This window comes from Antennarius striatus, chromosome 3, assembly GCF_040054535.1.
Source record: "Antennarius striatus isolate MH-2024 chromosome 3, ASM4005453v1, whole genome shotgun sequence".
Taxonomy (NCBI): domain Eukaryota; kingdom Metazoa; phylum Chordata; class Actinopteri; order Lophiiformes; family Antennariidae; genus Antennarius; species Antennarius striatus.
The window spans coordinates 2,172,396-2,199,277 of record NC_090778.1 but is presented as its reverse complement, the minus strand read 5'-3'; the positions used below and the strand labels follow the sequence as shown (position 1 = coordinate 2,199,277).

The window sequence follows — 26,882 nt, the reverse complement described above, 5'->3', positions numbered from 1 at the left end:
TGGTGTAGATGATTAATCCACCTCCTTTCTTCTTACCGGCGGTGTTCGTGTCCCGGTCCGCTCGTACGGAGGAGAAGCCGGTTAGTCGGACGTTAGCGTCCGGCACGTCGCCAGTTAGCCACGTCTCTGAGAACACCAACAAGCTGGTCTCCCGGTAGCGATGATCAGTCCTGCACAGCGCCGTCAGTTCGTCCAACTTGTTGGGTAGAGAGTTCACGTTCCCCGTGATGACGGAGGGGACGGAGGGCTTGACTCTCCTCCGGTTAGCGGCTCTAGCCGTTAGTCTAGTCCTTTCAACTCGACCCGCTCGGCATCCGCGATATCTCCGTCGGAGCTCAGCGGGGATGAGATCGCGTGTTGCTGGGTCTCCTTTGACCCTCAGAGACATCAACTCCTCCCTGGAGTACACTAGCATATCACTATACATTATATAATTTAACGTTAGAAAAATACACGCAGAAACATAGAAAAAAACGCAAAATTATGCAAACAAACTCGCTCTGAGCAGAGGAAACTGCAGCCTGCTCGCGCATGCGCAGAAGATAGATAAAAGTGGTACTTTATTACAAAGTGGAATGAAAAAGTTATTACATTTTGGACCATTTATTACAAAATGCATCGTTTTTACAAAATGCGGCTCAACAACGTTAAATACAACATCAATGTTTGTTGCTTTATTTTTTTTTTTACAAACAATGGATTTATTAATGTTCGTTTGACTAATAATGTTCTCTATGACACCTCCTCTTAAGTTCATACCATCTGATATTCCCAGTGAGTGAAATAAACAGCACTCTATTCTTAGAGGCTGTTTTCCCGCTCCAGTCTGTCCTGGTTTTCGGGGCTGTTTATTGTACACAGCACTCCTCTGTTTTGTAATTCCATTAAAAGCATTGGAGCAGTATAGTGTATATATCTGCTGCATTGGCTCAGACCTCATCCTGTCCTCCCCACACTGCCAGTGAGGGCCCCCGCTGCATTATATAACACTAGACCAGGGGTGTCAAATTCATTTTCACTGAGGGCCACAATCAGCATAACGGCTGTTGTCAAAGGGCCAGATGTAACTAATAAATGTAACTAAATGTAATTTAAAATAAATGTAACTACTCCTTAATGTTAAATAACTCTGAATTTATTACTTATTCAAGATACAAACATTACAGTTAGACAGAAAAAAACATGTTTGTTTGTTTCTCTGTTCTAACATAAATCCTTTTCATTTGTCAGGTTATTAAACCCACAGAACTCCATCAATCAAGGATCAAACTATCAATCAATAAATAAAAATAACATCAGACACAAGTTAGGACACAGTTGAAATGGGCTTGATTGCTGCATTGTGGGAAATGTAGTTTTGATCAAAGCACACTTTTGGCCTATTTATTTTTAGAAACTCTGACCTTCTATGCTCCCGTGGGCCACATTAAATAATGTGGCGGGCCACATTTGGCCCCCGGGCCTTCAGTTGGACACACTAGAGTGTGGTGAGTCTTAAGTACCTCATTAACCCTGAGATAATGATAGGAGAGTCACCATGAGTCCAAAACATGTGTTGAAAAGAGAAAGTAATTAAACAAAAATCTGACCAAGGTTAACTCTCATCAAGAAATGTTCTGTTTTGATAACTATGAAATAATTAATTATTATTAAGTGATGGATTCATTCATTCACACACAACCATGCAGGCATACAGGGATAATGGAAATAAAACTTAGAATGAAATCCTCAACCATGACCAAATACTACGATTGTCTGCCACCAGAGAAACCAAGTGTGAATTTTTTGATATTACTATTTACTGCCCATTCAAAATGCATTTATTCCTGTCCCTGCAGTTCACACTGTTTATAGCTCACAGCTGCCTTTGTTCACCACCATACAAATGTCTAATTTCAGTCCCAAGAGTTTTCAATACAGTCAAAGGTCTAACACTTATGTCTGTGAAGTTAATCTGACCAGTCAGATTAAAGGACATGTACTCAAGTAATCTGTAAACACTGAAAGCAGCAGCTAAGAACTGACTGACAGATTTATCCAAATTATGAAAGGCTTGACACTTTGGTTCAAGAATAAATGTTTTTGTGTAAACTATTCTATTTTGTCTGATACTTCAAAAATTAAATTGAAAATGAACAACCATAATATCAGAGACACTGGCAGCGAGGGGTTCCCTTTGGATGAATAGATCCAAAACACTCACAAAATTAATCAATGATACCATTCTCAGGGTTTATAGCCTGAATCCTGCATGCCTGTGTATTTATGGACATGAAATTATTAAATCTCAGAGGCAGTAAAAGGCCAGACAGCCCTGAGACCAAATAAATGTAGAGGGTGAAATCAAAACGCAGGGAACTAGAGAGTTTGTCTGGCAGGGCTTTCATTCATTCAGAAAAAGGTGTATGACAAGTGAGGGAATTACAGCCATTTTAAAAAAATTTCCCTTCCATAACACATTTAGTACACGCTGGAACTTGCTAGGATCTTTACTTTATACTGCCATCTAGTGTGCAGTTATTTCCTATTCGCTGGAATTAATTCATTTCTATTTTATCTTTATTCTGGAAAGTAAACCTGTCATCAGAAACAAAGACACCTGGAGCAGAATATTCAGACTGTGCCAGCTTTAGTTAAATTTTATGCAGCACCAAATTAAGCATACAAATTGGGACTTCTCACTGTTACTTCAGACTTTAATCATTGGATCATATTGGCCTTTGCATAATATTCAGTAATATACTTTCATGTATTTAACAGAGACATTATCAAACCTACTTAGCTGAATCAGATCTCTTGAGTTGCAATTATGTGTAAAAATATGCAATTGTAGGAATTAATGAAAAAACATACTGAGGTGAATCCAGCGTATTTCTCATAAAATTAAAAGTTGAAATAATCATAAAACAAACATAATGTGTGCGAAAACAAGAAGAATGCGATGAAAAACAGCTTGCAAACAGTATTTCCCCCTTACGCACTTCATACTCCAGCGTTCTCACGGTGGGTTGGGCCTACGTCATGACGTCACTTGATAACGTAAACCGTTCGGCGCAAAAATTCAAACGCTGAAACCGGAAGAGAACTATCGGTTCCTTTAGATTTGAGTGCCGCACTGAAATTATTGTCCGTCACAAGAAGGAACAGTCGGATTTTGTATTGTCAGGTAAGAACCGAGGAAGTTTAATTTGTCTTACGGTTGTTTTTTGTTCTAGACAGTCAGCTAGCAATATTAGTGACAATGCGATCGTATTAGCTGATGCTAACTAATGCTGGCGTTGTGATGCTAACGCGGAGCTAATCAAATGCTAATCTTTTGTTGAAGGAGCTGCGCTTACTTCTACCTACACGTCATTATTAATATTTATAACGCTAGATAACTCAAGAAAAGCAAAATACTTTACTTACTTAAAGTTGGTTGAAACAAGTAAATATTCAGACTGAGAGCGATTTAAACATAAAGGATGTTATTGCGACCATATTTGATAAATACTTTTATGAACAAAGTTACACATTCCGCACAATTCACGCATTTGAAAACAGTGGATTTTGACTGGAATAAAAGCTATAAATAACTGCTATTATCTACAACATGCACATTCAGAATTATAAAGAAAAATAAAATAAAGCTGAAATATATCAGATCCGACGTCATCATGACGGTTCATAAACTAAAAATAGTTTTGAAATCAAAGATAGATCCCGTTTCAGAACTCCGAATATACTTGTGAAAAAGTACAGAAACTTCAGATTCAACCATCCAGGATTAGTTTAACTTGAATGATTTGAACATCTACATCAGGGGAGTCAAATTCATCTTCACTGACAGCATCAATGCTGTCCTGAAAGGACCAGATGTAACTAATAAATGTAACTAAATGTAATGTAACATAAATGTAACTACTCCTTAATGTTAAATAACTCTGAATTTATTACTTATTCAAGTTACAAACATTAGTTACACACACAAAATATGTTTGCTTGTTGCTCTGTTTTAAAATAAATTCTTTTAGTTTCTCAACATTATCATGTAAAAGTTTTTCGTAGTTGCAACATAATGCATTAATGACTAATTAAAAAACATCTGTAACTTTCTGCCACCTATCTATTTCATTACTTTATTTCTTACTCTTTCACAATATGTCACCAGGTGTTTTTGTTAAATCTGAGACTTTACTCCATTCATTCATTCATTCATTCATCCATGTGTTACTAAATTGTTCTATTGGTCTCCAGCTAAGATGAGCGCGGCCTCAACCCCCATCTCCCGGGTTCGTCCAGGATGGACGTCGTCCCTGAAGAGCAAGGGTGTGTCCCCCGCATCCTGCAGCACCCCACTGATGGCAGCGTTTCCTGGAAACGACGACGAGAAGGAACGGCGCCAACGCCGAAGGTCAAGGGTCATTGACCTTCAAGCTGCCAGTGACTCCTCCTTCAACGACTCTGCATGTCATAGGTGGGCAGATTAGAAATATGACTTCACCATTTTATGGCTGTTTTCAGCATTCATTTGGTAATGGTTTATTATGTCATGTGGAAATTTGATGCAACTGTGCGGTGTAATGACAAAAGATTGAACCTTGAAATCTTCCATGCTAATATGTTTGTTAAAAGATTAAAAAGATAACGTCCTTGTTGCACACAGTGCCACAGGAACCCCTGCTGCTGTGCCCAAGTTGTCAAATGCACAAATTTCAGAGCATTATTCCACCTGCATAAAACTCTCCACTGAAAATGTAAGTATGTGTTTATATAAATTGAGTGAAAAGCACAACTGAAAAAAAAAAACTGTCTTACATCTTTTTTTATTTCTAAAGCTGTATTTTTAAATGACTACCAGGCTTTAACATTTTGATAAAACTTTTATATAATTTTACCTTTTTTCTTTTTACTTAAACAGTTATGATGTTATTAATAAAAACATTAAAATTAACAGATTTAGTTATTATATTTTACTATTGGCAAAACTAAATCCTTGCGTACGCTTCTACTGTATATTCTGTTACTACTTTTGGGATGCATAAATTTTTCTTGAAGCACATCCCAGGGATGCACTACTTTCTGGAGGTAAAATGAACTCTGTATGTAATATATTGTATATGTGTGTGTACGTGTGTGTACCGGTAATATGTGTGTGTGTGTAGTTAGAGACACAGAGAGAGAGAGAACACAGTGTTTCAGGGATTTTACAGTTGCCTTTTGTTTTTGGCAGAAAATCACTACAAAAAATGCCTTCGGCCTGCATCTGATCGATTACATGGCCGACATTCTCAAACAAAAGGATTCTGAACTCACAAATTTCAAGGTACGTTTTGGTTAATTGATGAAGTAGAATGTAATATATTATCCGTGTTAACTGTTTCCCACTTTGAACTCATGTCTATGAAACTCAGAAAAAAGAAGCTTTACAGATCTTGAATCCATTAAAGTAGAGCTTCCGAGTCATAAATGTAGTTTAAAACTCGTGCTAAATTATGCAGCACATATCGGTGTTTTATCTAATGCAAATACTTTAGGCTCATCAAGTCTGTCTTCAGTTAAACTGAGCAAACTGCAGTTTCTCTTTCAAAAGACTCTTAGGAGAGTTATCCAGAAACCTGAAATAATGTTATCTGAGGTAACTCTAATCTGTCAGATTTACTTCACAAGCAGTCCGTGTGCGTCTGTTCTGTGTGCTCTGATGTCCCACAGGTGGCAGCAGGGACTTTAGACGCCAGCACAAAGATCTACGCCGTGAGGGTGGATGCTGTTCACGCTGACGCTTACAGGGTGCTCGGGGGCCTGGGGGCCGAGACCAAACCAGGAGAGGGTGAGACAGTTTTTTCCGGGCAGAATGTTAAAATTGGTCTGTCAACGACGTTCCTTTATTCTGATGTATTTTTATTCCTCTTGTTTTTCTGCATGTACAGCTCACGGACAGAAGGAGGAGGGGGGTGGCGAAGAGGCAGACAGTGAAGCGACCGTGAAGCAGCCAAAGAAAAAGAGGCCTCCTAAAAAGACAGTAGAGCAAAACCTGAGCAACATCAATAGCGCTGAATCTGAGAGGAGGTGTGAGGTGTGTGTGTATGCAGACTAATATAAGATCAAATGACAACTTAATTATGATAGGATGATCAATATCAGAGGATGAGATTGCTGATCAAATGATCCCGTTATATCAAATGTGTGGCACTTGAATGATTCATGTTCTTAAATCATTAAACTTTGGAATATAGTTTAACACAAAAAGTAGAAGAACATGCTGTAAACTTTTGACTTTGTTTTAGTGGCAAAGGGAAAGTGTTTTTTCCTTGGTGTGTGTTTGAGGATGCTGTGTGTTCCAGGTGGACCCGATGTTTCACAGGATGGCCTCGTCCTTCGATGAGAGCAGCACCTCCGGCGTCTTCCTGTCAGTCCTCTTCAGTGAGAACAATCGCTGCGAGCTGCTGTTCCCCTCCCACATGACCCTCCTCCAGTCCAGACCGTCCTACTCTCCTCCGCCTCCGCAGGGAGTTCCTGCATCCCCCTTCATGGGTAATTCACACGTCTCATTATTAATAAAACCTGTTAATAAGACATTTAACACCATCATTAAGAGCTGACTGACAGTGAGCGCCACCTGAACACGTCCCCCCTGTCCTGCGTTTCTACAGCCGGGCTGCAGCGTTCCCAGGAGAAAAGCTCCATCTGCCCGTCTCTGCAGGACTTCTCCTTCACCAGCTGGAACCCAGAGCAGGTCAGAGGAACCACTCACGATACCTTTTGTCACACGTCGTCGTTTCAGGTGGTTGTTTCACATGTTGAGGCGCAGGAGCAGTCATCTGACAAAATAATTAGGTGTTTAAAGTACCGTAAATAATAAGATAAATAGTTTGGTTTTCATGGATGGTTCCTGGAATGCGTTAACTGCGAGTAACGAGGGATTGCTGTAATAGAAGAGAGTACTAGGATCTATAATCTTTCTTTTCTGTATCTGTTTTGTAATGAACGAGACGAGTCTATTAACACAAACTGACGGATCTCGGGGTTCCTCCTGCCTGACTGCATCTCATTCCAGACCACAAATCAGCTCCTGGAGAAGATGAAGCAAGGCGAGCACGCGTTCGACGTGAACGCCGAGCCGGAGCCGGAGCCCGAAGACGACTGTCCTGAGTTTGACGCCGACTACGAGGAAGGACTCGGTGACTCTGAGGAGAAATACACGGAGGGCTGTGTGGCTTCTGGCTCCGGCAAAGGACGGTAAGAATGGATCGTATGGATGGTTTTTCTTTCTATCCATTGAGTCTGAAAGGAACCAGCCTGAACATTCAGCAGTGACCCATTATTCTAATGGTTTTCTCTCTTGCTGATTAAAGCTTCTGTTATGAAAGAACAGCCTTCATTAAGGTCTGCAGGAAATGAGCCTCTTTGTCTTAATGAATACTTAGGCCAGTGTTTCAGGATTCATTACATAATTATGGAGGTTAAATGATTGTACTGCCTAATATTATCACAACTGAAGTAGGAATTGAACTCAGGCGATTGTTAATGGGCTCAAATCAAACCCGTGGAGCCTTTATCAACTAATTTATGGGGAGGACTAATGTGTGTGTGTGTTGCTTTTGACAGGGACGTGATTCCCATTGGGGAGGGAGACATCGCCACCATGTGTCTGCAGCTGTCCTCTCAGCCCAGGGAGTACTCGTACTTCAGCCCCAGGACCATGGCCACGTGGGCGGGGCCCGGCTACTGGCAGTTCAAGCCTAAACACAAACGTACGTCAAACTGATGGATTTACACTGAAATATACTATTTTTCAATCTACATTTGCTTGATAATTCCAGTTGCTATTTACTTTGAAGGTTTATATAGTTAATACATAATATACTCAAAGTCACATTACTTTTAAACCCGAGCAAGAGACAGGAGTGAATGAAAAATGGATCGACTGTAAAGTATCTTTGAGTGCCTAGAAAAGGGCTAAAGAATTCTAATTATTATTATTATTGTAATTGTTATAGTTGTTCTGTTCAACAAAAAAAATTTGAGTTGGAAAGTGGAATTTGCTGGAATTTCCCTGACTTTGTCAGAAAGCTTCGTTTTCAGTAGTTTCTTGATTTAACAGTTAATTCATGTTTTAATGGAGGCTTATTTAACTTTTCAAGTATGTAGGTACGGTTGACTTTTTCCCTTAATAAATTACACTATTTAATTAATTACACTTAAGACATTTCCCCCTCTGAATTAATAAAGGATTCAGATTCTGATGCATTGTATTTTGTTGTATTTACTTGGGTTATAATTGTTTGAATCCTAGAATATGTTCAGTCTGAAACATAAGTGTACAAAATATGCAAAAGAACTTTGAAAAAAAGAATAGGAAAATTATTTTTTCATAGCATTGTAACGCTAGAACTGTATTTTGTTGCTCAGTTAAACTCCACACATTAGGCCTTGCTTCTTCTCTCACTGATCTTGCTGTGAGTTAGTTGCTCACCTCTTTCTGAGCAGTACAGACTGATCAGACACATCAGGAGTCTCACCTGTGTGTGCTTCATCCTGTCTAGTGGACCATTTGCCTGACAAGGAGGTTCGGAAGAGGAAACCCAAGAAGACGTTTGAAATCGACTTTAGTGACGACCTCAACTTTGACCCCTTCTTCCGCACAACAAGAGTAAGGAGCCTTTCTGCTTTCGTTGTTCCAAACTCAGCACATTCATGAAATACACGGACATTTATTTCCCTTCAGTCAGAGTTGGATTAATAATAATATCACACCTGTGGTAAAAACATGCTACAACCTAAGGTACCTCTGCCAATGCTGAACTGTTCCTTTAAAACTAAATTTTTCGTAACTGTGTGTGTGGAAGTGAATAAGTTTGAATTTGTTCATCCCCACAAAGCAGTGACTGAACTCGATTCAATCGGTGGTGGAGGAAATACTGATACTGTGCAATAAATATGATGAGTTTAAGTGTCACTGCTGTTTGATCAGTAAAACATGCTGATATCTAACTATCTGTTGCTGGTTTTCTCCCAGGCGGCCACCACCAACAGCAAGTCTGCCCTCAGCGCCAGCAACAAGAAAACCACTCTACCGGCTGACTTCCAGTTTCCTCCTGAGACGTTGTCCCAGCTCGGCCTCAAACCGTCCACATCGGTGAGTCTCCACCCCTCCTGTCAGACGCCGGGCCGGTGGGAGAGACGGACAGTAACATAGAACATCCTGTGACTCGTCCATCTGTATTTCTTCTAGCTGTGTCCTGAAGGCCAGAAGAGGCTGTCTGGAGAGCTCGGAGAAGAGATCGGAGACTACAACTACAACAACGCCAACGACACAAACAACTTCTGTCCGGGATTGCAAGTGTGTTGATTTACCCTCGTCAATTTTAGTCCAGTTTGTGTCTTTATGTCCACATACAATATTTATTGTCAATTTTCAATGCAGGATGTTTAACTGAATGCACAGCTTGTTTTTTTTACCATAAATAAAAGTAGACCCAGGCTGTTTGTCTCTTCCTCTGCAGGGAGGAGACAGTGATGATGACGTTGAAGGCTTTGCCGGCTCCGATGACACCCAGCCGTCAGGTGACAGTTTACCTCCACCCTCACAAGATCTAGAGGGAGTCTCCACTTACGGGGAGGATGATCTGGTGCCGGAGCCACACAGGGTGAGAACACTGAATCTTTAGGAAAATAATTCTCTAAATAGTGGTCTAAAAAAAAGTAACTAAGCCAGAAGGTTTCCGTTTGAAACGACTTTAGTTTTGCGTTTTGTCTGCGATCTACAGTATTTTTTTGTTTTATGTTGTTGTTCATTATTGTTTTTGTAGGTCAACAAGATTGAGATCAATTACGCAAAGACTGCAAAGAAAATGGACATGAAGAGGCTAAAGAACAACATGTGGACTCTTCTGACTGAAAGCCCAGAGAAACCCCCAGAGGTCAGTTTGTTAGCAGAGCAGGAACAGCGACGCAGCGTGGTCAAAGAATCTTCTTTTAGCTTTTAAAGCGTTTTAATCTTTGGTTGCTGCTCACAGCTGTGGGTGGACATCCTGTTCATGTCTGAACCTCTCTGCTGGACTCTGATCTCTGCCTTGATCCTCACTGTAGGAGGAAGCCACTGAGGAGCAACCAGAGGTCTGTGGGGAGAAGGTCTTCAGTCAGACCACAAAGACGCTGCTTCAGAGGTACCAGCTGACGAGTTCTATTAACAAGACATTAACCCTCAGGCACCTAAGAAATGTCTACACACATTAGCTAATCGGGTCACAAAAGGGCCGTTTCATAAAAGTGTTTTTTTTTTAAATTAATACAGAAATTTTTTTTTTTCTTTCAGTGCATCAGATCTTTTCCATAACTTCAGACCCATCCACAGATATAAAGTTTATTATATATATATTTTTTATTATATATGTTTATATGGAATTTGCCATTAGAACCCTGTTTTTCTTCCAATGGGGAAAAAACACAAAAAACTGAATATTTCCAAAAGTTTGTGCACAGTTTAATACTTCTGATCAATATATTACAACTATTGCATGAATGGAAACACATGTTTTTGTAGGTGTGTGAACACAGACGGTGGGTCTGTGTCTGGGTTGTGGGGTCATTGTGGGGTCAGTGTCTTACTGCAGACAATGAAGATCATGTTTCATTATAACATGTCAGCATTATTGTATATAGTAATATATATCATATACAGAGAAAACAAATATATATATATATATATATATATATATATATATAGGCTTATCGTGTATAAAATATATGTGATTATAATGGGAGTCAATTGGACCATTTTTGACCCTATCAGGTATTGTGTGCACACAGTGAAAATCTGCTATTCTATACATTCCAATGACAGGCATTAAGGAATTTAGAAAATAAAGATGAAAGAAAATGACTGGCAAATTTTCATATATTTATTATCCATTTAACTGACTGATTTATTGGGAGAGAAACATAAAAGCAACAAAAAATTTCACTTTTGGGCCCAAACAGTTCCCAAGGCTTACACTTATATTAAAGGTTTGATTCTTTCCTGTCTGCATCGGTTCTCCCCCCGGTTCATCGGCTTTTAAGTGTTTAATCCCAAATTGTCCGTAGGTGTGAGTGTGAGTGGGTAAATCTGCAGCATAACCTGTGACCTGAAGTTCAATAAGCGGCTGAAGAAGAGATGATCATAAACATCTTGCCTTCAAGAACATAAAGGAATGAATAGCTTTCACCAAGAAGACAATACGTGCAAATATGTAATTCATTGCAGGACTTGTTGAATCTTCACTCGACTGGTCACTATTTTTGCTTGTATGTGTAGATTTAATCCCAGTTGAATCACTGACACCTGGCTGTGAGACACCTAGCAGCAGAATTACAAACAAGTGCATTCAAAATGAATTATGCTGCTAGTTTTTACTAACGTGGTTCTAATGAAGTCAAGTGAATATTTATGAGCATAGTATATCATTATTTTACAAATAATAAACAAAATAATTCCACAGGTTTGAATTCTCATTTATTTGTTAGTAATGAATGAATCTGGGTTGCTATGGTGATATAATTTCCAGTATATGGTGTGTAGTTGTAGCTTACAGTGGAAGCTAATTTATTTAGTTAATGATCTGACTGACTTACAGTCCTGTCATGATCAGTTTTCTTTGAAAGCGTTAACTGTTCAGAACGTGTAAAGTTCTACAGAAGAGTTTTTATCTATTGTGTGTGTTTATATCACCTCATCCCATAATCTCTTCGTCTCTCTGGTTCCAGACTCCCAAACACGATGGCTCAGAACCTGTCGGTACCTCTGGCCTTCGTCGCTCTGCTTCATCTCGCCAACGAGAAGGTCAGTTCGGTTTAAAATCGACGTTATTGACAGACGGGAAACTCCATTGTTCTATTAATGCAAATAAAAGAATAATTGCATGTTAAACATGAGTGTTGTGACTTCATTGTATCTGTATTTGTACTGTGATTGTATTTAACAGAACTTGGAGCTGGTGAAAGTGGACGATATGTCAGATATCATCATTAGACAAGGACACTGAGGACAGATGGGATGCTTTCGTCTCTTTCCAGTGTATAATATTCACTTTATCTGTGAGTCACTTCTCACATCGTCTTTCTGTGTCTCTTATTCAGAACATTTCTCTGTTTTTATTCTGTATTGTTAATTCTTATCCTTTATGTAGATAATTTTACTGTTCAACATTTTTTGTAAAAATGCAAGTTGTCTAAAAATAAAAGCTGTTTTTCTAAAATATATTGTCCTCATTGATTAGACCTCAGTTCTGTATTGTCAAACACGTATTGAACAATGTTTTTAGCACATTTTGTGACGCTTGTCTGAAAACATGGAATGTCTTGGGTTGTTGCCTGAGGCGCTTTGACATGACAGCAGGGAATGAGCAGCATCTCAGTCCCACATAGAAATAAAACTGGTTGGTCAGGGTCGGCGCTGCTGACTGGGTGTGACGTGAGCCAATCAGCTGACAGATCTGTGGCGGGCCCAGCGACGAGCGTGACATTCCACTGTGATGGGTATTAAAAGAAGAGGAACCAGGAGGAAGACCTCCACAACAAGGAAACGCAAGGACCAAAAACCAGACTCAATAGATTTCATTTGATTTGTGACACATTAAATAAATATTAATTTGGCCAGAAGATCTGAATTTTAATTCTATTGTAAATAATAATAAAATTCATCTGTAAACTAGTACAGTACTCTTAAATCTAGTAAGTCTGTTTGTCATGAACACAATAAGATGACAGAACCGGTTAACGCCCAGCGCTCCCAGTTCAAAGAACGGTACAAAATGTTGTGGAAATGTTTGAGGTGTTTATCTGAGGTATTCAGGCGCTCAGCCAGCATGACGACACACCTGGGTTCGACATTCTGACGAGCAAACAGGTGTGACGTCAAGTTCAACACAGTCACGGAAATTACAGGAAGCAGCCGTCAAAAATAAAAGCATGGGATTGTCACTATAGTAGGGGTGTCAAATTCATTTGCACTGAGGGCCACATCAAAGTAATGGCCAGATGTAAATAATAAATGTAACTAAAAGTAGCTCAATGTACTGTAAAATGAATGTAACTACTCCTTAATGTTATATAATTGAATTTATAACTTATTCAAGTTGCAAACCTTACAGTTGCACAGAAAATATGTTTGTTTCTCTGTTATAAAATAAATCCTTTTAGTTTGTCAGGTTATGAAAATTAAATCTACAGAATCCCATCAATCAAGGATCAAACTATCAATTTATTTATTTATTCCGTTTATTTTTCTTCTTTTCAGACATGTTATTACAACATATTTCACTTTCATCAGTGTTGAAACATCATCAACAACATCTGAAAAGAAAAAAGAAAGGGTTGACGGGTAGAAGCCATTGGCTTGTAAGGTTCTCTCATTAGAATATGTAATAAACGAGCTCACACATTAAAAGTTTTCAACCAGCTCATACATTGATTTTTGACAGACGTTCATGCCCTTATCCACTTCCAGAAAAATAACATCAAACACATTAACTTTGTTCAAAATGTTTTTTGTCAAAGTTAAAATTGGCTGAATTACTGCATCGTGGGAAATGTAGTTTTGTTCAAAGCACACTTTCAATTGATTTGCCCTTAAGACACTCTGACCTTTCATGCTCTCGCGGGCCACATAAAATGATGTGGCTGGCCACATTTGGCCCCCGGGCCTTGAGATTGACACATGTGATATACAAAATGTTGGTTGATTTGATTTATTATGAAAGTTTAAAAAAAATACATAAAAATTATGAAAACTCATTAATGAATTTGCTTAGTTATGTGGTCTAAGTTGTATACAAATTCTGGCTAACTGAGTTATCAGAATTTTTTTCATAAGATAGTTTCACATGCATCAATTGTGAGATTGCTGTTAAATAAAGCTCAGTGGATATAGGTCAAATACTAAATTTGTCTTTTAGAATATTTTAAACAGTTCCACTACTCGTTTTTTTAAGCCAATCATACACACCTTTTTTTTTGTCCTGGTAGTTGGTCTTTTATTTTGAAAGCAGCTCATTCCGGAAACCACGTGGTCACATTTCCTAGCTTGACGCCAGCAGGAGGAGGACTTCAGTGTGAAGGGGAGAAAACAACAACCAGGAAGTTGATCAGAGGAGGAAACGTCTCGGTTTTGGTGGAACACCGAGCCGCCGAGTCTTTTTTAAGAACTTGACATAGATTTTATTTCCAGAATCAACTTGAGAGAAAGTTGATCCGTCGGACCATCGAGCGATCCGCAGTGTCCGCCGACATGAACGCTGATCCGGTAGGTGACGATGTTGGAGCCGCTGAGTCTCCATGTTGGACGGCGGACGCGACGAGCAGCAGGTGGATCTCCACCTGGAAGAAGTTATACTAGTTTCACTCTGTTATTTATCTATATTTTATTATTATTAAGTGTTAGATCTAGTTTCATAAGTCATCATATCAACTTGTCGTTGTTGAGAGGAAGTCAGAGAGCTCTACCACAATGGCCTGTTAGAACCTGCTCCTGAACCCAAGATGGAAATAATGCTTCCAAATGCATTGTTTTAACTTAATATAACACTTCATATTCACAACAAAGTGTTTCCTGCTGCCTTTGGTGTCATTGATGAACATTTGAATGGAGTTCCTTCCTGTTCAGCCCTCTGGTTCTGGTTGACTCACCTGCTCAGGTGAAGGCCTGTCAGACCCAGCATGAGTCCAGCTTATCCAGACCTTCTTCTTGGACAATATCTTAAAGTGGATTGAAGTGTCCGCTCTGGAGTCCCAGTTTGAGCTCTGCTCCTACATTAATCTGACATTTCGACAAACAAACAGGAAATGCTCAAACCAGAGGAAAATGTTGTAGCAGTGTGTTAGCATGTTAGCTGGGACAAGTCTTTATTCCAGCTCCTCCGGCTCAACATTTAAACTAGAACCGCGACACCCCTGAATTCAAAATTTTACCCTGACCTACTTGCATAGATCAAAGCTAGTGCTCTAACCTACTGTCATAGATCAAAGCACTAACTTTGATCTATGGTCTTACTCACACTGACCTTCTCCCTCTTCTTTCTGTCTTGTCCGGTTCTTGAGTGGACTAAAGTTTACATTTGACCTTGACCTAGTTTTCTCAAGGTCAAGATCATCGTCTCATTTCCATCCCCTGTGCTGCCTGAGTCATGTGCTTTTTGTTTCATCTCTCTGTCTGCAACGGTTGTGAAGATATTTGGTGGACTAACGGACCCTGACAATCACAGGACGTCACCGCTGTGAAGCGGGATGGAACAACGGACTTGTGAGGTTCTGAAACACTCTTCTTCTTCCTCTTCTTTGGACCAACCCTCCAACAGGATCAGTAGTGTCGCAGCCACAAACGGGTTTCCTGTCGGTGTGGAGAACAATCTCACCTCCTGTCTCGTGTCGTGAGAACGATCCAAACCTGATGAGAGTTTGTGATTACTTCAGTAACCTGAAGGGTGAGGATTCCAAGGGACTAATCAGGAGGAATCAATCCCGTGCACTTAGAGAAGTCAACATTGATTGATTAGTTCTCCTCCGTTTATATTCTACCCATCATGCTTTGCCTAATAATAGTTTTTTATTGGGCCGCTGGAAGTCTGAAGACACTTGATGAAAGGCAGGAACATGACCAGGTGGAGCCGTGATGCTGAAACAGTTCCGGTCTTTGTCCCGTGTTTCCCCACCGGCGTCACTTGATAGCTGTCAACCATTGAGTCAGCAGAAAGAGAAGAACCTGTTGTTTGGCCACAGAAAGGTGGAATTATTGTACAGGATAAAGAGTGAAGCGCCTTAATGAGAGTGTTAAACTACGTGATTTAACGTGAAGGAACAAGAAAAGCATCGTCAGTGAATAAAAAAGAACATCTGTGGCATCAGATGCACTGAAAGAGAAGAGACGTTATCAATAAAGTTATAAAGAATGAAGAGAACACTTGAATGAGGAAAAGATAAGAAGGTGTGAATGTTTTTGTTTTTTTTGTGGAGTGTGTGTGTGTGTGTGTGTGTGTGTGTGTGTGTTTAGCTAAACAAGAACTTGTTTGAAACGAGAACAGACCAAAAGGAAATCATACACACACAGTTCAACAGACAGACATCAACTGGACAAAATATTAAATGGCAAAGGGGATGAAATTGAGATGATGACCTTGACTTTGTTAAAACTAGGTCAAGGTCAAATTTCAACGTTGGTACACTCAAACTGGATAAAATAGAAAGACGAGGGAGATGGTCAGTGTAAGACCGTAGAGCGAAGCTAGTGCTTGGTTCTAGTTGTTAATGTACCGCTGAGGGACTGGAATTGGACTCAACAGGAGATGAAGCAGACGTCCCACCGTCACGATGGGTCCCTGAACACAACATGAGACGCTTCATTATTTGGTCTCCTTCCTCTTCATCTCACTCCTCATCCTCTCTGTGGGACTTTGCTCATTTCAGTTTCATTTATTTCCGACGGTAACCGAGTCGCGTCGGCGCTTTTCCTCGTCCTTTTTTTGTTTGACTACTTTTCTAAAAAAAATTGAGTATTTTTCTTCCCCACTGCAGGAGCGGGGGGAGGGGGATGGACAGCCGCAGGACAAGGTTCAGGACCTGAGGCAGCAGGTCGATGGGGTGAAGTCCATCATGACGCAGAATGTGGACCGGATCCTGGCCCGAGGAGAGAGACTGGATGACCTGATGGACAAATCAGAGGACCTTCAAGCAGGGGTCAGTCAGGGGTTGTCCCCACTGTGTGGGAGTGTGTATCCTATTTTATTTTATTGGACATTTTTTCTTTAAAGTTTTGGTGGTATTATTATATATTTATGATCAATGGGGATCTTGGCCAAACAAAATATATCATAAGTTACTTTGCGCTCCATAACAGCTGAAGTGTTATTCAAGCCCCTATATGATACCAATCAAGGAGATAACCCCCCCAAAATCTGAGGTGATTGGTGTAAGTTAGTAGCAAGCCCCAGGGGAAGCAAACCCAATCCATTGACCTCTCTATCACTTTTGATATTGTTTACTTTTCTCGAGTCCCATAATCACATGATAATCCGGTCAGAAAATCATTTATACAATCCCTCCAGTGGCTCCACACATGAATTAATTACCCACTAAAGCTTGGGAATACAGAATAAATAATATGTTCTGTCCAAAAATGATCTTCAAACAATATATATTACTTTACAAGGAGTTTCCTGTCCCTTCAAATGATTTGATGTTCGCTGTTCGGTTGCTCAGGCCCAGCACTTCAAGCAGACGTCCCAGAAAGTGGCTCGATCGTACTGGTGGAAGAACGTCAAGCTAGTCGTGGTCATCGTGATCATCGTCCTCATCATCGTCCTCATCATCATCCTGCTGGCCACCGGAGTGATCCCCGTCAGCGCGCCCGTGCCTCCGATAGTCACCCCCACAACCAAGCCCTAAGACACATGCACATACGCACAAGTGATGTACATAGAAATGTAATGAAATCATAAAAGCATTCCTGTTGCACAGTATAAAAGTAAAATATAGACTCCATGAAGTCACCGCTGTCTCGTGAAACAAGATGACGCAACGAAACCTCAGAACGTGAAGCCAAACCACGTCCGTCCGACATCAGCGAGTGAAGTCTTCACGGTTAGTTCGTCTCCTGGTTACGTCTTGACTTAAAAGTTGAGGACCCAGTGCTTTAGTTTATGGAACTTTAAGAACACTCTTCCCTTTGAAATGCTCTAATCGCCCAGATTATAACTTTACCCTTTTTAATTGTGTGAAAACTTTTCAGATTTTCAACAAAAACACGGTTGCTGTTCTGAAAGAACGGCTCGTGGTGGAAATGTTTCACCAGTAATGGTTACTTCATTGATGCAAACACGAGTAAAGCGCGTGGATTTTTCTCCAGCATCTTCCTAGACAACATGTTTGTCTTAATAGTTGGACTCAAGTCCACCTTTTCTAAAATTATTTTTGTACAAATGAAGGTCGAATGCAGTTTCTAAAAAAAGGTTGGGCGACATTTTTGTCGCTGCTTTTGGATAAAGGTGGGGTGTGTCATCGCTTATTGGTCAGACATGCTAACAGTTGTACCACCCTTCAAAGCCATCAGTTTGGTTTTTTGAATATAGATAATACATCGAAAGTCATTTATGCTCAAATTCTTAGTTAATTGAATCTATACGGTCAATTCTTTTTAATAGTTGCTGGAGACTTGCTGGTTTTCAGTAGAGACTACATGAGCGATGGCGGCAGCGTCAACCTTTTTTACAGAGCATGTTCTTTTACTTCTCGTTCGGATTTTAAATATATTGCAGTTTAAGTGTGCGTCTTTGTATTTAGTAAGTAAAACGTTAATCCCATGTTAAAGGGCTGTTCCCATACTATCGGTTCCACTAGCTGAGAGCTCGTCCACTTCATGCTTCTGGGTCCATGTCGACCAACAGGCCCTCAGTCGCCGGACAGAACTCCTGAATGTCCTGTCTTGCGTTCCACATCTGCTGTTCCAGGATCAGTGTAGCTTCAGTGGCTGAATGGATTCCCTTTGTGACCTGTAAATACAGATCCTCACCCATATGTATGTGTGCAGCATCCTTTAACCAATGTGTTTGTTAAAGTATCTCTTTCTTTTAGAGGCTATTTATTTAATGTTCTGTGTTACTTCTCTCAAATCAAAAGCCACACTTGATTATGAATTAGTTTGGATCTTTAATAATTTTTAGTAGTAGATTTGAAGAACAGACACTTGTTGAAGTGGGGCTTAACGTTGACACACGTTACTAGTGGGACCATGATCACGTCCTCTGCTGACCTGTGGTCCGGTTCAGTGTTTGGTGAACAGAATTTACACAAGTCTTGATGGATTTATTGATCTAATATGAAATAAATTGAACTGACAGTTGATCTGCTGCTGAGATGACTTTTTTTGTTTTTTGTTCATGTGCCACAAGATGGAGACAGTGTTGACCCTGGATTAATAAAACAAAGTTAGTATTAACCTTGGATTTATAAAAGTTTCAAAAATGGATCTATGAAACTGTGTTAACCCTGGATTAATATAAGAAATAGCGTTAACTCTAAATAAAACAGATTGTCTTAACCCTGGATTAAATAAACAGTGTTAACCCTGGATTAATATAACAAATACCGTTAACTAAATTAATAAAACGGATTGTTTTAACGCTGGATTTATCAAACAGTCAATGTTAACCCTGGATTAATTAAACAGTGTAAACCCTGGATTAAAATAACATAATTAGCGTTAACTCTGGATTATTAAAACAGATTGTGTTAAACCTGGAATTATCAAACAGTCCATGTTAACCCTGGATTAATTAAACAGTATTAAACCTGGATTAATTAAACAGCATTGGTGTTAAACCTGGATTAATATAACATGATATGCGTTAACTCTGTATTAATAAAACAGATTGTGTTAACCCTGGATTTATAAAACAGTGTTAACCCTGGATTAAAAAATCTGTATTAACTGGATCAATTAAACAGAGTATTAAACCTGGATTAATTAAACAGCGTTAGTGTTAACCCTGGATTAATATAATTTGCGTTAACCCTAGATTTATAAAGCAGTCAGTGTTAACCCCGGATTAATAAAACATAATTAGCGTAAACCCTGGATTAATAAATACAGTTTTCTGTTTTACGTTCTGAGACATGTGAAATGGAAACTGATTTTAATGACTTTATTGATTTAACACCCATTTTCCATCTGTTTTCCATCACCTTGACTTCAAAGAGACTTGGGATGTTTTAAGATCAGAACACAGAACTCTGCTTTGATCAGTGAAAATCTGTATAAACTCTTGAACTGTAAGTATTTGCGAGTTGTAAACTGCATTTAACGATAGAAATGGACAGAAGAGAAGACGAATTACTTTTAAGTATACAAGATGTGCATGGTAAGGAGAGATTTCATCATTTTACACAGGCTTCTTTGATTTACAATCCATCCAATAACTTTCACGTTAACAAATGGTACACTTGTCTATGTTGTTCACATTCTCCCACAGCTATGGCCGACATCGACATCGTGCACAGCTTGTTATTCTGGGACGTTAATGGTGAGTTTGATTGGATATTGAACACGAGTGAACAACGTCGACAGAATCCTGAAAATGCAGGACGCATGCAGGTTTTAATGGAGCCCCACGTCCACCTAAACGAGTTCAACGTTGTCCTTGGTGACGATGAGAGTCTTGATAGTCATGATGCTGACAACACTGATAGTGTTGACATCATCGACAACACCGACCAAAACTCAGACGTTAATGCAGGTGAAGTTGCTTGTGCTGGGCCTGAGTCCAGCAGGGCTCATGAAGCAGACAGTCCCTTACCTGGAATATAGAGGAAGAGTTCACGGGAGGAAGACGAGGGTGACACCGTTGATAGTACGTCTGACCACGAGGATGTTGGTGAAGTAGCTGAGGAAGATCCTCTGTCTAGTCCATCCATTAAAGGGCAGTGAGCAGAGAACCACAGAGGATCCTCCTGGAAAAGATCAAGAGAATCTGATGAAGAGGATGTAAGAGAGAAGAAACGCTTCAAACGCTGAGCGTATTAAGTTATAGATAAAAATGTTAAATATGAATGTTAAAAATTTTATTTCATGATGAGAACTGTCATGATAGAATACTACAGCTGTACTGTAAATGTATTCAGTGTTGTTTACATTGATTTGAACTGTATATCCTGCATCCAGGTATATTCATATGGATATTCAGAGTGAAAAGTGATAATAGTATAGTGTTATTAGATTGAATAGAGAATGATGAATGTGTTTCACGTACACTATGTGTAAATTGTTTATTTCCTGGATGAATTGATTCAAATTCTGATCCTTGGAGGTTCGATGGTGAGCCAGGAGGGACGATGGATGGGACGGAGCGGTGCACGGTGGGGCCGGCCGTGGGATCCACTCCACAGAACCCCAACATCATCTCAACTTTTCTCTCTGACACAGATGATGGTAACATGATAAAAATAGAAGGTAACAATAGATGTTAACGTGATAACAATAAATGGTAACATAAATGGTCACATAACTAGATGGTTTGAGAGAGGAGTGAAAGAAGCCATCCATGTCAAACTGGAGAAGCCATCTCTGAACGGGGGGGTGGTCTGCGAAATCACCTTTTGCTCATTTGCAATCAGGTCCTTTACGAAACTCCCAAAAAGATTGTCTCAGCAGATTGACCCAGGTGATGTGTCTCATGCTAATGACCCTCATTAGTATACAAAGGCTTGGTGAAACTCACATTTCAACGATCCCCTTTGACACCCCCTGGCACCCCCAGCAACCATCATTGAGCCAGAAGGGTTCCAACTACAGTACTGTAGTTGGAATGTGAATTGTACTGATCACACCCCACAGGGTTAGTAAACTGGGACAGAGATTTTGGGAAGTGTGCAATAAAGCCCGCATGCCGGCCCATCATGGCCGGTGCCCCATCTGTGGTTACCGACGCCAACTTCTGTACTGGCACCTTTTTTTCCACAAAGAAGTTTTAGTGCTGACAGTTTTAGAAGTACTGACAGACCATGTTGTGACAAGACATGGTAGTATAACTTGCCGAAGGCTTGACAGGCAGAGCGAATCCTGTTATTGACATCCTCACTATGGTCACTGGTGTTGGTGATCATAGACCCAAGGTAGAACAATCTGGGAACCCGTTCTACCTAATTGCCATGGATAGTCAATCAAGTTTTATTTACATAGCGCATGGGAACAGATATTTCAAAGCGCTTTAACAGACAGAAAAGCCCAACAGAACCCTTCAGAGCATAATCGACAGTGGCGGGGAAAAACTCCCTCATTGAGGAAGAAACTCGGGGCAGGACCCGGACTCTTTTTCGGCGGCCATCAGCCTTGTCCGGTTGGGTGGAGAAGAAATAAAAGGAAGTTAAGAACAGGGTAAGAGAAAGAGAGACAGAGACAGAGTGGCAGATAGGCCAGATAGAGTCAGTGTCTTTATGGTTATAGTTAGACCATTTGATGCTGGCACTGAATTGGGGATGAGAATAGTTATATCAAAAGGCTGGAAAGGATGAGCAGGGTGGGATTGTAGCCAGGATTTTTCTGACATTGACCTCCAGTCCTACACTCTTCATATGCCTCCACAAAAGCATTGGTGGTCTCCTGTAGTTCAGCCAGAGAGAAGTCTGGGGCACAGCGGTCATCACCATGCTGGAGTTCACAGATGTTCACCTGAGATGCCTTTGTCCGGGCCTTTAGACGTCACAGGTTAAATAGACCACCATCCGTTGTGTATCTGATATGCACTCCAAGATGAAGGTGAGACAATTTCACACGCAACACAACCAATGCAAGGTATAGCGAGAAGAGTGTTGGTGCAAGCACACATCCTTGCTAGTGTTACAGGTCTGTAACATTAGTACATTTATCTGCATGCACTTCAATAGGAGTTAATGATAGCTGTCTGACACATAAATTATGGTTTTCAAACCCCTTATTCCAAGGAAGGTGTGTTAGCACCAAACTATTCAAATGTGTACTGGGTGAGTGTCATGAAAATGCCAGGCAGGATTTCTCACGAGGACTTTATTTATCGAACTCAAGCACACACATGTAAGACATGCTTCTGTCTTAGCATCTTCACAAACTCCCTCATTCGGAAGCCTCCCCTTCACGTAATGACGTCACCTATTCAAATGAGTCAGATAAATGATAACGAATATTGCCTTGCATCACATCTCCCCCCTTAGTTAAGGTAAAACATTACTATAAAACAATCCCTTCTTTACAACTAAAATTCACAGCCAAGGATACTTTCAAATAAAGCTATAACAAAGCTATAACAAAGCAGGCTGGTTATTATTTCAAATCTTCGTTACAGTAATTCTTACTTTCCTGTACTGTAGACCATATGAACTCATCAACTCTTTTACTTTAACTCAAGTATCAGTACCTGTTTTGAATCATCAACATTACATTCCACATTTCCAATTTTACATTGACACATTTTTTTTCTCTTTTTTCATTTTCCTCTTTTTTCCAATATATTTTTTTCTTACCACCTACAGTTCTATTTAGACACGTAGTCCTTCAACCAGGCAGGAGGGTTAGTAACTCTCCCAGACGATCTGTTTAGGGCGGTAGGTGGTGGGCTTTGGACCGCAGTGGGACCAGGAGTGACAGGCCCCACCACGGGAAGGCGAGGAGTGCTCTGATCACAAGAACTGGCATGGCTTTGGTCACTAGTCTCTGGTGCTGTGACCTGTTCCGATGACCCCGGCACTTCCTGGATGTGTCTCCGGTTCCGGCGAGTAAACATTCCTTGGTCGGTTTGGACGTAGTAGGACCTGGGCTCAGGTGCCTGTGCAATGACTCTTGCTGGAGTCTTCCAGCCTTTCTCTCCATCCAACTTGATACCTGTACTTCAGACAGGTCAACAGGTCAGTAAGAGACGTGTTGAGTGCCGTCGGTTGTAGAAGAAACGACAGGCACTTTTGGCTTGTCGATCCTTGTTCCTCACAGCCTCACGGTCCACAGGGCTCTGAGTCAGCTGTGCAGGTAGGACAGGAACTGTTGTCCTGATCTGTCGCCCGATGGCGAGTTTGGCTGGATTCTCACCTGTTGCAGAGATTGGAGTAGCCCTGTAGCTCATAAGGGCTAGCTGAGGGTCTGGCTGTCGCAGGATGCGCTTTGCTGTGGCAACGCTCCGCTCTGCTGCCCCATTGGCTTGCGGATAATGGGGACTGGATGTCGTGTGTTTGAAGTTGTACTGTTCACAGAATGCTTTGAATTCAGCTGAAGTGAACTGGGTACCGTTATCTGATACCAGCTCCAGAGGAACCCCCCACCTGACAAACATGCTTTTCAGGCGAGCAATCACTTTCTGGATCGATGTTGTGGTCAGCTGGGCAATTTCAATGTCGCGGGAGTAATATTCCACCACTATGAGATACTGTTTACCGTCCTGTTCAGAGGTCAGCAGCAATCCTTTGCCACGGACCACCATGCAGGGGCGTAGTCATCAGCAGCTCACGCCTCTGCGTAGGCTTGTTCTTCAGGCAAAATCCACAGGTTCTCACCTTGTCAGTGATGGCCTTGCTGATCCCTGGCCACCACACCGACATGCTGGCCCTGCTGCAACACCTGGTGAGCCCCTGATGGCCTGTGTGTAGCTGGGACAGCGTCTCTGCTTGCATTGAGCGAAGAATGATGATTCTGTCGTCATACAAGAGAAGTCCTTCGGCTACTGACAAGTGTGCCCTGGCAGCATGGAAACCATGTAGTGTGCGTATAATGCGTGCTCGCTCACCTGGCCTGCCGGCTCTGGTGTAGTGAATGACAGTCTGCAGATCGGAGTCCTGGCTGGTGGCTGTCCTGATTGCATCCAGTCTGTCTCCTGTTATTGGTCATGTTTCGATCACAGCTTGCACGTAGGCCTTTACTTCGTGCTCCGTGTCAGATACGTCTCTGTCTGGCAGAGGGTTGCGTGACAGCGTGTCTGCCATGACAAGATGCTTTCCTGGGACGTGCACGGCTTCTGCATTGAATGTCATAAGCTGCATCAGTAGTCGCTGACATCTCACTGATGGTGCCTTATCGAGGTCATAAGAGTTGATGAGAAGGACAAGCGGCTTGTGATCGGTCTGCAGAGTGAACTTTTCCATGCCCTGCAGATACCTGGCAAACCGCTCACATGCCCATACGCTGGCGAGGCACTCTTTCTTGATCTGGGAATAGCGTCGCTCAGTCTCCGTCAACGTCCTGGAACAGAATGCCACAGGTCTGAGGCTGTCTCCCTGCTCCTGTAGCAGCTCCCAGGCCGAAGCTGCTGGCATCGGCGCTCACAACTGTTGGTTTGTTGGCGACGTAGAAAGCCAGCACTGGCGCAGAGGTCAGCATTTGCTTTACCTCCTTGAATGCTTGCTCCTGTTCGTCTCCCCAAACCCAAGCCGTGTCCTTTTTCAGGAGGCTGTTGATGGGGTGCATGACTGATGACAGGTCAGGGAGGAATTTCCCCAAAGAGTTGATCATCCCAATGGTCTGCCGTAGCTCTGTGAGGTTGGTGGGACTCGGTAGCTCTGTTATCGCTCTGACCTTGCTCGTATCCGGCCTGATGCCCTCTTTGCCTATCACATGACCGAAGTACAGGATCTCAGTTTTAGTGAACTGGCACTTCGGTTGAGCTTCAGTCCGGACGCTCTGATGGTTTCTAGCACTTTGCGAAGATTCTTGTCGTGGTCCTCCCTGTCCTTGCCGGATATCAGGATGTCATCCATGACCACCATAGTGCCCTCATGGTCCCTCAGGAGAGCACTCTTCTGCTGGAAAATCTCCAGAGCAGAGGTTATGCCAAACGGCAGCCTCCGGAAACAGAACTGAACCACCGCGCGTGATGAACGTTGTGAGCTTCCTGCTGTTGGCATCAAGTGGTATTTGCCAAAATCCATTGGAAGCGTCGACAGTGGAAAACACAGTGGCACCTGAGAGCTTTGGCCCTATGTCCTCCAAAGTTGGCAGAATAAAGCGCTCACGTTTCACAGCCTTGTTCAGTCTCTAAGTCCACACAAATTCTGGGCTTTTTGTTCTTGATCACTGGCACCATCGGAGCGCACCAGTCAGTGGCTTCGTGCACCTCCTCAATGATGTCCGAAGCGTGCATGCACTTTATCTCCTCTTCCACCTGAGGCAGAATTGGGAAGGGAATGCGGCGCGGTGCAGCAACACTGTAGGGAGTGGCATTGGGCTGGAGCTCAATTTTCTCGGGTTCACAGTTCAAGAGCCCAATATCTCCAAAAACATCTTCAAAACATTCAATGCCATCCACCCTGCGAATCAGCCCCATTTCAGTAGCTATTTTCCTACCCAGCAGGTTGGTAGTGAATGGGCCCCTCATCACATAAATCCAGAACTGGTGATTCACACCACGTTTCTCAGTCTCTGCCAAGAATTTGCCTTTGCAGTCGAGCTTTCCGCCTGGGCTAGTGAAAACGGCATTTGTTTCTTTCAAAACAGGGCGCTGGGGCAGGCTGCTGAATGTCTGGTCTGAAATCACTGATAGCAGCGCCTGTGTCAATTCTAAACTGCACAGTAGTTCCTTTAATGTTCAGATCCGTGAGCCACTTGTCTTCATCGACTTCGGTGTTCTCAGTAACAACTGTTGAATGGTGATGGGCAACACCATAGCCCCCTCCCCTCTCTCATATGGGGAGGGAGAACCATAGGAGGTGGAGTTCCAGTCTGAAATATCAAAAAATTAGACCTGGACAATCTGACTTTACATCACCACCATGATATCCATGACCTCGTGTGACACACGACGTGACAGGTGACCTACCTGTTGACGCCGCCACAGCTCCAATCAGCATAGACTGAATTCCAGCAATAATGACAAGTCCTGCTGCTATAAAACAGATGAGTCTGGCTGTTTATGTGGAGCTGGAGGAGAGTGTCCTCTGGTGGAGGTCCTGCATTGCCACATTGCTCCCACTCTTGACCAACCAAGCCAAATATTTGACAATGTCATTTTGTTATAAACATCTCCAATATAATGTAAATGAGTGTCACCACATCAACTTAGCGTGTGTCTCATTACAATTATTAACATGGGTGATCCAAACAATGTTGATTACTACTAATATTTCAGAATATACTATTCGGTGCCGGAGGATGCCCAGTTGTATTCAATCTTGAATGTCCGACATTTTACATTGAGACATCTGACAATAGAAATGTCCTGATTTCACAAATGTAAGAGGTTTCATCACAAAGAACAGACAATTTAAAAAAATCCATTTGTCAAAAGTGAGACCACATCACCTTCCAGTGGATTAAAACAAATTCTTTTCCTTAATAATTTAAACACTTCATTTCATAGCATTAAAGAAAACATGGTTTTAGTGAGCCATTTAAAGACGCTACCTAATAGTTTGGATACGGATCA

The 26,882-nt window shown here is 41.4% G+C and overlaps 2 protein-coding genes across 2 annotated transcripts; both read left to right on the top strand.

Annotated features, from left to right (window-relative positions):
• The first annotated feature begins 3,074 nt into the window (after positions 1-3,074).
• On the top strand, positions 3,075-12,184 carry ncaph (non-SMC condensin I complex, subunit H). Its single transcript, XM_068311319.1, has 18 exons — positions 3,075-3,166; positions 4,237-4,456; positions 4,646-4,736; positions 5,213-5,305; positions 5,692-5,809; positions 5,910-6,055; positions 6,324-6,513; positions 6,633-6,715; positions 7,037-7,218; positions 7,588-7,733; positions 8,526-8,632; positions 8,999-9,118; positions 9,215-9,322; positions 9,486-9,629; positions 9,792-9,902; positions 10,072-10,148; positions 11,728-11,803; positions 11,946-12,184. The coding sequence occupies exons 2-18, from the start codon at positions 4,242-4,244 to the stop codon at positions 12,003-12,005; spliced, it is 2,067 nt and encodes a 688-aa protein (XP_068167420.1). The 5' UTR covers positions 3,075-3,166; positions 4,237-4,241; the 3' UTR covers positions 12,006-12,184.
• Positions 12,185-14,067: 1,883 nt separating this feature from the next.
• On the top strand, positions 14,068-18,946 carry vamp8 (vesicle-associated membrane protein 8 (endobrevin)). Its single transcript, XM_068311750.1, has 3 exons — positions 14,068-14,263; positions 16,528-16,689; positions 17,212-18,946. The coding sequence occupies exons 1-3, from the start codon at positions 14,249-14,251 to the stop codon at positions 17,395-17,397; spliced, it is 363 nt and encodes a 120-aa protein (XP_068167851.1). The 5' UTR covers positions 14,068-14,248; the 3' UTR covers positions 17,398-18,946.
• The last annotated feature ends 7,936 nt before the right edge of the window (positions 18,947-26,882 follow it).